The sequence below is a fragment of the Leptinotarsa decemlineata genome, unplaced genomic scaffold, assembly GCF_025532065.1.
Source record: "Leptinotarsa decemlineata unplaced genomic scaffold, Ldec_3_MD MMD2_tig00001602, whole genome shotgun sequence".
Taxonomy (NCBI): domain Eukaryota; kingdom Metazoa; phylum Arthropoda; class Insecta; order Coleoptera; family Chrysomelidae; genus Leptinotarsa; species Leptinotarsa decemlineata.
Window position 1 is genome coordinate 67628 of NW_027412565.1, and position 10633 is coordinate 78260.

General features: G+C 31.5%; 1 protein-coding gene and 1 long non-coding RNA gene across 2 annotated transcripts; one reads left to right on the forward strand and one right to left on the reverse strand.

Annotated features, from left to right (window-relative positions):
- Window positions 1–204: 204 nt before the first annotated feature.
- Window positions 205–1369, reverse strand: LOC141482592 (uncharacterized). Its single transcript, XR_012465604.1, has 2 exons — window positions 931–1369; window positions 205–458 (listed from the first exon to the last, which is right to left on the reverse strand). It is a non-coding gene; the product is annotated as an uncharacterized lncRNA (long non-coding RNA).
- Window positions 1370–4379: 3010 nt separating this feature from the next.
- LOC141482591 (uncharacterized) lies at window positions 4380–8413 on the forward strand. Its single transcript, XM_074176094.1, has 2 exons — window positions 4380–7391; window positions 7452–8413. The coding sequence occupies exons 1-2, from the start codon at window positions 7297–7299 to the stop codon at window positions 7828–7830; spliced, it is 474 nt and encodes a 157-aa protein (XP_074032195.1). The 5' UTR covers window positions 4380–7296; the 3' UTR covers window positions 7831–8413.
- The last annotated feature ends 2220 nt before the right edge of the window (window positions 8414–10633 follow it).

A 10633-nucleotide genomic window follows, 5' to 3' on the forward strand; every position in this document is an offset into this window, starting at 1 on the left:
TAAACTTGAATACTTTGTTGCATTTCGTTGGAATATTTGGTGTTTCACTGATAATTAACCAGATTAGCTGACCTTAAGGGTCATATGTATGATTGAACATGAATATTGTGAAAAAGGAAATACGTAATTTATTAACGTTTATTAATTAGTAGGTATTCACAATGTATGGGTTATTTTCAAAAATTCATCTTTTTTAGACGACAATAAGTATACATAACAAATTTCTGGTAGAGCTAAATATTTTTTGAGATTAATATTTGCATATTCATAAAAATCTTTTACAGTTGTCCACCAGAAACCTCTGTAAGTTATGGATGGTTTATGAAATTGTTCAATGCTATGATGTCCGCACATTAATCGGCTTTTGAATGGAACAATGGGATGAAAGTTTTCGTGTGATCCAATAACGTATCCGCACCTATACTTTTTTCCTTTGTCCTTACATGTTACCGTAGAATCTGAAAAAATGGAAGAATAATTACAAAAATGTTTGAGGAATATTGTTCGTTTATCTTACATAACGGTATTGATTTTTCAGAGTAGAAAGCTGGATATTCATTCAAAATAATCGTATCTAGATGTACTTCCATTAATAAAAAGCTACCATTTTTCCAACTTGTATGGTGTATTGATATAAATAACTTTTGAAGTTAGGATGTTGCAAATTTGTGAAAGTAGAAGAATAATGTACAACAAATACATATTTTTATCGTTGTGCGTGTGTGTGTGTTTCTTTGAAAGCAACTCGATTACTACTACACGTAACAGTTGTATTAGGGATGTTTTATACCATATACGTCACGTGAAATCTGTTCAACTATACATTCTAAACATAATATATTCGGATAATTTGTTTCTCCCCCACATTTAGTACACTTATATTTCACTGGTACAGGCATAATGATGTTAATGATGCTATTGGTTACTTACGAATGACTCCACGATTGTCTGCATAACGTTTATCAATTCTCAGATGCTTCGGTGATTATAATTCAAAAACGGTTTTCTTTTTGCAATTTTCACAATACTGTCTTGTACTTCTTTTCGATACTTCCTTATTGTCTTTTGGAGTATCACACAGTTTGCAAAATAATACGTTTTTAATGGATTCTTTCGTTTTAAGGTTTATATTTTTTTTCTTTTTTCTCTTTACAGAGTTGTAGTAAAGTTTTTTCCATATCTTCACATGCTTTCAATAAAGTGTCCTCGAATAAATCGCTAAAATTCATCTTTTGATTTTCACTGAAACAGAAAGTGTGCAATGTTGGAGGTCAAAAAATTAAATTCCTCATGTGGTTGTTGAATGAATAATGAACAGTTGAAGCGGTTATGATGGTTATGCTGTCAGTTGTTGTCTCCTCAACTGACTTCTCGATACCCTCTCGTTCCTTATTCTTTGTCTATAGGACCCAGAATCCCGACGTTGATGACAGGGTGGGCAAAAGTTATATTCTGATGAAAAACTTTCATAAACTCTCAAACATCTCCTGTCATTACACCGATACTTTGAAGGACCATTGACTTGAGGAAGTTCGTTTCCATTAGTGCTACTAATAATATTTTCCTGGATTGCTTTGTTCATATTGCTCTGTAAAATCACAAATCAATCGGAAAAAGAACTCAAGATAGAAACGTTTTTTCCATTGTGTTAAAATATAAGTTGTAAGTTAATCAATTGTAAAAATGAATATTACAAGTGTGGATTAAATTTTGAAACCCCAAGGCAATGTATCACTTGATAAATAATTTACAATTCGTTTGTCATCGAAAGGAGTTAATGCAACTTTTCTTTGATTTATTGTATATACCTCATGTTTTTTACTACGAATCAGATTTTCCGTTACTTCAAAATGTTCATTTCCGAATAGACAATCGTAGTAATTTTGAAAATTTATTGTTTTGAGAGAGGCTCTGGTGACACCTTTATCTATTTTAATTATCAAATTTTCCCCGTCATTCTCTCCATGTTCTACTTTTATCGCATACATTTCCGACTTTAAGCCAATGAACTCTTTCATAATTCTTCCATTGTTTTCGTCTTTCATCAAACCTAAAACTTTTTTATTTACCAATGGAATTCCGAATTGTCCTCTTTGATATGTGCAAAAATGTCATCGGTGAAAAAGTGGTAAATCAATGAATCAGTATCTGTATACAACAATTTCGCATTTTCATTGAATTTAGGTTTGATATAATTATAATGAAAGTCATATAAAATAATTTTTGAAATTTCCAAAACACTGAAACCCACATAATTGGGTTTATTCAGTTCTATATTGACTCTTTTCATTTCAATGATTACCATATCATCATCAAAAATGGTCAAACTATGAAAATTCGGTTTTGATATGTGACTTTTTGCTCCGTATCTACCCTCCCACTTAGTACATAATTTAATATCTTTATATTTACGACAGTTTTCTATTGTTTTCCCAAAGATACTATTGTTCATTACCTTATAAAAAATTTTCTCAAATTCATTTTTACTGTTTTGTCTTAACATCGTATTCAAATCAATATAAGTTTTTAACCATGGTATTTGTTTAAATTTCAAAATTTCATGAACTCTGCTGATTTTGAGACCTAAACTGACTGCCTGTTTCAAATTTCTATAATGGATAACATAATTTTTTTTATCGAAAAGTGTTGTTAACAATTTTGGATTTTTTGATGATGATAAGGGTGGAATCATTTTTTGAGGACATAATGGAAGATCTTTATGAACATTTTGAAGTTCTACAGGATAATCTAAGTCAACTTCTAATATGTAACCATATTCAGAATCATTAGGTGTATTAAATATATCTTCAGAATAGAAATCAGTATTATTTTTCCATTCTGATAATTCTGATTATTTCTGATATATTCTGATAATGCTGTACCATACAAGTTATTAACATCGTAGTACATGAGATATGATGAGGGTTGATCAGGGTTAACTCGTTTTTCATGTAAATATTATTAGCTTTACCATATCTATTGCTACATTGAGATATTCCTCCTCTTATACCCCTTTCAATAAACATTAGCTCATCTACATCATCTAATAATTCCAAAGTAACCTTTGAAATGTTTAAACAACTTGCATAAGCTAGACCTGGTGCAGTGTAATATTTCAAACATTCCAAATCGTATGTTTTCATACATACTTTTCGAAATTTTTCAAAAACGTCAGCCAAAAGTAATACATCTGTTTTCAAATATAACTCCATATATTGTTGTGAATTTTGAATTTCAAAAGTATCCCATACTTTAACAGCGTGTGAATACTCATCTTCTGTTACACCACACTTTCTCAATTTATTGAAAAAGCATTCGATCGGTGGTAATTTGTCAATGTTCATTTTATCCCAACTATCAAAATAATCATATGGAAATATACCTTTCTTAGATAAAAGTTTAAATTCCTCTTGATTTTTACAGAAACTTTTTGTGATTACCTTTTCTGAATGATTTAAATATGAACTCAATTTATCTAGACTACTTGCCATGAAACGAAAAGAGTCTAGGAATCGGTATGTTATACTTGTATTGTCAATTTGTTTACTAAATGATATATATTTTTCTTTATTTACTGGTAACAATCTGACAGCACCAGAAACCTCTTTCGGTAAAGCTCTAATAATGAAATGGCTATCGTAACCAGATAAATTATGAAAAACAACAGGTATCATATTATCATTCTGATAGTTAATGTTGCAAGGGGTGGAATGGGCTGCTCCACGAAATTTTCCAGATATATGACAATGGTCCTTAAACCTTGATCTGATCCTCTGTGAATGGTTTTAGACAAATATGACAGTTAGTGGCTGAATCGAAATCGTGTTTTTGTTGAGGTGATAGCGGAATCATTGGAACCACATTGGAAAATACTGGATTTAATTCGAAAGCTAGCTGTTGTAAACGTTTGACGAACCAGCTGATACAATCGTTACCAGTATATAATTCGAATTTTTATTTTGAATTGTCGAAAGTACACAATAAGTAAAATGCTACACTACATGGAATATGTTTTTGAAATATTCGAATTTTCTTACTAGGTTTCACATCCTCATATTTTTCCAAAATGCTTTCAATGTCTGAATAAATCACAAACGGTACGGGTTCTTTATTTTTGAAGTCTGTGAAAGATAAATTTTTTTTTTCAGATGGTAGAGTTATTTTGGTTTTATTCATTTTTCTACCGGTGAATATACACTGTGTCCGTAAAGTATGGAACAAATTGATTTTTAGCTAAACAGGTCATTTAAAGAAATAATCCTGAAACACGTCGATTTTTGATGTTAATTTACCGTATTTTAAAATAATAATCTAATATACAGGGTGAATTACCTTCGAGTAATGACGTCACCGTCATTTTTTTTTAATGGAACACCCCCATTTTGTCTCAATTTTCGGATTACTCTAGCTGAGCTGATTCCAAAAATGTATCACATGTTGATTCCAATTGGTACAGGGTGGACAAAAATACAGTAGTTGTGTGTTGTAACAAAGTAACGCGTAACATTCTTTATTAGGTAAATTAACAATATTATCAAAAATACTTATTGTCTAGCGGACAGAATATGCTGGAATACATGACTTTATATTGAATGTTCGAACTGCAGCCCTTGCTGTATTTGACAGTAACCCAAACGGTGTACAAATTCTTATTGAACCTTGTGTATGGTTTCTTGCGTAATATTGTTTATTTCTGTTCGAATTTTCACTTGTACATCTTCAATATTTGCTGGTTTCTTTTTATAAATAACATTCTTCAGAAGGCCCCACAGAAAATAATCCAAAGGATTTAAATCTGGTGACCTCGCTGGCCATTCAGTGGGTCCACGTCTACCAATCCACCTGTTCGGAAAAATTTCATCTACGTACCTTCTAACATCTACAGCATAATGTGGAGGTGCACCATCCTGTTGAAACCATAAACTTTCATCAAAACCTCCAGGATTACGTCTGCTGGGAAATAAATTACGTAAAGTAGGTACGAGATACTCCCTTAAAAACTCAAGGTACTTTGCCTCCTTTAAATTACCTTCGATAAAGTAGGGTCCAATGATTCAATTTCGTACAATTCCAGCCCATACATTTACCTTTTGAGGGTATTGTGTATGATGCTCACGCATCCAGTAGGGGTTTTCTTTTGCCCAGTATCTACAATTCTGACGGTTAACCTCACCATTTAACGTGAAAGTGGACTCATCAGAAAAAATAACGTTTTGTTACAAGAGAGGGTCTCGGTGACATTTATCCATCATTTCTTCGCAAAATTGGAGTCGTCAATCGGGATCATCTTCGTTTAATTCTTGCACAAGTTTGATTTTATAAGGATGCCATTTTTCAAGCTTCAATAGTTTTTGTACCGTTGTTTTGCCAACACCGATTTCGCGACTAACTTTACGAACAGAATTGTGCGCATCTTCTTCAAAACTCAGTAAAACATCTAATGCTGTATCAGCATTTGCAGGGGGACGACCTGATTTGCGTACATTTGCAACCGTACCAGTTTTTCGAAATTTCGTTTTCAGCTTACTGACTGTTGAACGCGTTATAGGTCTTTCTGGATATTTATCATTAAACAAATTGCACACTTCCATCTGAGTTCGCGATCTGTCTCCATACCCAATCATCATAAGTATTTCAATTCTTTGTTTTACACTTAACTCCATTTCTACTTCCAATTAAATCTAAGCAATCATTCGAATATTCACGAATACCAAAAATATTGTAGTACTAAACTGTCACTGAACATCAATAAATTACTAAACAAATAATGATATTTCACAAAAAACTAGACGACTATGTTTTTTATAAATGTAGATAAGAAATAATTTCTTTCATATTCTGTCTGCTAGACCACAAGTACCAAACATGTTTGGAAACAGCTCATTTTTATTACTCTAAACATGTAGCAAACTACGGGGTGTTACATTTAAACCAATTGCCGCTAGACATAAGTATTTTTGATAATATTGTTGATTTACCTAATAAAGAATGTTACGCGTTACTTTATTAGCGCACACACAACTACTGTATTTTTGTCCACCCTGTACCAATTGGAATCAACATGTGATACATTTTTGGAATCAGCTCAGCTAGAGTAATCCGAAAATTGAGACAAAATGGGGGTGTTCCATTTAAAAAAAATGACGGTGACGTCATTACTCGAACGTAATTCACCCTGTATATTAGATTATTATTTTAAAATACCATAAATTAACATCAAAAATCGACGTGTTTCAGGATTATTTCTTAAAATGACCTGTTTAGCTAAAAATGACTTTGTTCCATACTTTACGGACACAGTGTATGGTTGTTCAATACTTCCTGTGAATAGAAATGGTTGAGACATTTGGTACAATAAAACTTTTTGTGATTTATGTCACCACTTTGTCCACACAACAACCGCGTCATGTCTTTTATTAGAGCAAAATGATAAATAGTTTTGAAATTATTCACATTTTCATCTAAGTCCATCAATTCCTCTTCATCACATGAATCAACATCATCGAAATCATGTTCGGTTTGAAGTATTAATAAATTAATTGTTGTTAAAAATTCAAGATTACTCAAACGGATAGGAACGATTTCCTTTTTTTCAATACCGAAAACGTTTATTGACATATTATTCATTTTCTCAAAATTTGTTATATCTTTAATTTTGAGTGGAAATTCAATCCCTTCATATTTCAATATATTAGAAAAATGTGGATATGATGATTTTTTACAGACATTAGTTGCACATGGATGAAGAACTGCCACAATAGACCAAAGAAAACAGTACGGATCATTATTTTGAATGTTAAGGACAGCCTTTTTATTTTGAATGAATTTAGGTACTTCAATATATGTGGAAATACCTACATTTATTGGTGTATAGTTATTAAGGTTCACCTTCAATTGTAAAATTTCATAAAGACTCTAACCGCTGTCTTTTGAATGCGCGCTATTTCCATAATTTAGAGGTCATCTTTTATATGATTATGTAAATCATGAACTTTAAACGTCTGTTTATGGCAATGAATTTCTTAATGGAAAAATTACATCACGTAATTGATACATGATAATGCACTCGCAAATCATGAACTTTACACGTGTGTTATGGTAACGCGGTATTGATATTTATTAATAGAAAAATTATATCACGTACTTGATACATGATAATGCACTCGTTTATCATTGCATGAACAACATACGTTCGATGTTATTCATTTTTTTCAGCACAATTTCACAGTATAAATTGACGGATCTATGTCTTTGGAAAATCATTCTAGTTACGAGTGAATCGATACAACAACAAAAATGTCAACTATTCCGACAACTTTAATTATCAATATTACAAATACAAAAATGTTGCCCGTCAATATGGCAATGGTGGTGCTTAAACAATTATTCAGGTAAGTCATTTTCAAATAATATTATTACTTGTGTTTGAACAATTTTTCATATTGTTATAGATATGGTGTGAAGCAGATCGTAAAAAAATCTGAGGACTGTATTTTAGTATATTTAAAATACAGTCCGAAGATGGTTACTTTGACTAAGAAATTTGGTAATTTGCCAGTGAAAGTAACCCGGGCAATGGCTGAAAATGAACAGGAATTGGGGTTTCTGGAAACAGCAGTGAAACGGTTCAATTTCAATATACAAGATGATGATGACGTGGACGCTATTCCATCACCTCCACCACCAAAAAAGTTGAAGGCTTCATCATCATCATCAAAAGAAATTCTACCCCTTCCAACACGATCACTATCTCCTGTCATAATCGAAGATTTTGAAGAAGAAAACTCTCAACACCCTACTTATTTCCAAGAATCCCAAGATTTTTTGTGATTGTGAAAATTTCAATTATTATAGTAAAATAAACAAAATTGAGAAACATATTTTTTTATTTCTGCAATGTAGTAAATATCACATGTATAATAAGAATGTGTGAAAAGTAAATATTTCATTTTCTATAAGAACAAGAATTCAGAATTTATTTCTTACAGTGTGAATACCAATATTTCAATAAAAAAACATTTTCTAGTGCACAATTCAAACTGTTATTTAAATGATTCATACAATGGTGTGACTTGAGAAAACTTTTCAAATTTTCTATTGCAGGACATCCTTCTTCATACAAATCGGAAATTTCATTTTGAATGAGTTGACTTAACCATTTTTTCTTTTCACAACCTTTCACACTTATAACAGCATCAAAACCAACACAATTATTGATGAACTCCGAAATTTGTTCGTAGTTGATGGTTGCTACTGTTGTTGAACTTTGCTCATGCTGCCATGACAATCCATGTAGATTATTTGTACACCAGTTCATATGTTTTTTCACATGAGGCATATATTGATTGATGCCTATTGGTAAATTAATCATTCGATGGTACCATACTCCATTTTCAACATTCAAAATTGCAATTTCTTTACATGAAAAATTTTCTTTACCATATTGAAAACCTTGCACATCGATGATAAACATGATACCACACTCAATGACACCGTAAAAATGAAGTAATATACTGATTCATACAGTATTTATAATACGAATGCTGATTACGCAATATTTCTCTTATCTATCCAACTATTATGTTTGTCATCGAATCCTAACCATTTAACGAAAACTTTTCCATTCTTTCTTTTAAGTACTTTTTCTACGAGATATATATCAGGATGTTTTACTTTTTGTAATTGCTCTTTGTAAAAACCTCCTGAAATATCTTGCTTTTTATCATCTTTCAATAAATAGGTTACAGGATTTGTCAATTGTACTTTTGCTATCGTGAAAATTTCTGTTGACCAGTTTGGAAAATATTTTTTATCGAAAATTCCTCGTAATTTAGATATGCGTACACGATCTCCTACTTTGAATTTATTATTGGAGTCAATTTGTTTGATATGATTGTAGGCTGTGTGAAGTAATTTATTTTCATCTTTTTTACTCACTTCAGCAGGTTTCATTTTAATGGTTCTATGAGTGGAATTGTTATATTTTTCCAAAATATGCTTCAATACATTAAGCCACTTATAGTTACCCTGAAAATTGAATTCTTTATACATCCAAGACTTCATTGTTCTATTAAATCTCTCAATTATTGATGCTTTCTTTCCACTGAACGTACTATAATCATTAACTTTATATTTTTCCATCAACTTCTTAAATTCTGAGTTGAAAAATTCTTTACCTGAATCAGTTTGTAAATTTTGTGGTGATTGTTTACGTAAAACTTCTTCCATAGCTTTGGACACAGCATTAGCTGTCTTATTCTTTAAAGGTAGTGCCCAAGCAAACTTCGAAAAACAGTTTATCACAGTTAGAATATATTTATATCCTTTATTCACTTTAGCATATGGTATCATCTCAACTAAATCATCTTAAAAAAGGTCATCGAAAACCTTAATGATTACTCTTCGTCTATTGAAATTGATTCGGGCTTGTTTATGAAGTTCTTCAATAATATCCCTTTTAACATCAGTTTGAAAGTTCATGGTATGACAGTCAGAAGAAAACTCAAGAATATTGATGAAATTTTATTAATACATACACTATATCTGTCATACATTTTTCATAAAACAATGGTACTCATTTTCTAATTCCTGGATCCTTTGGATTTTTGTTTCGATATATTTGATTTGGTGGTTTTGCTCTCCTCTTCTCAAGAATTCTGGAAGCTTTGATAATCAAACGGTTTGCTTCGGAAGACACTTTATGCTCTTCCATATCAGGACAAAGTTCTCTGATCAAATTTTTGGTATACTGTTCAATGTCAATTTGATCATATTGTTGTGTATTCATGTTTGAGATAAAACGTTATTAGTAACTAGAAATCCAATGAATCTATTTATACTTTTCTGTTATCAAAACAAGGAATAAGATTAAAATTTTCCAAGCTCTTCTTCTTCTTCTCGAAATCTTTGGTCGAAAATTTTTTGTCTATGTGATTTTTCTAGAATTGGATCCATAAAAGCTGAACTGCTCCGAATACGTCGCTGGAAGCGTGTTCGATCAATGGCAAAAAATTCCCAATAAGTTTTTCTTGCATTTCTATAGGCGAAACTCCAAGCAAATATGTAATGAACTTCATTTTTCTTTTCATCGAAAGTTATTCTATTATTACTACTCATCATAACTCACTCTAGAATTGTTTCACAGAATTTGTTAGTGGAGTGTATCTGACTAAACGATCGTGTAAAATCAAACAAAATGCTGATGTATTTGCAGGAATATTTTCACTGGCTTCGAAGTCGAGTCTTATATCTTGCACTCCTACCTTTAAGCTATCATTTTGTCTACTGCAATCAATAACAAATAGAGGTGCGATATCGTGAAACTTAGTCAATGTAAGACACGGCTCTCCAGAAGTTTTATAATAGTTGGATTCTTGAAATTGGGCGAAGAGCTCGTAAAGTAATGCAAACTGGTTTTTCTTGAAGTTCAAATTCATATTATCGTAAGGGTATACATCTGAGTTGAGGTGGAGTTTGATGTTGGTAATATTACAATGATCGAAATGACTAATATTTTTCTTGATCTGATTTTTCCTCTGAGTCTGAAAAGCTACAATGATGAATCGAGGTTTTTCCAATTGATTAGATGCTTTCACATTCCAAGAATGAGTCATTGTTTGTTGTAAAAGTGGAT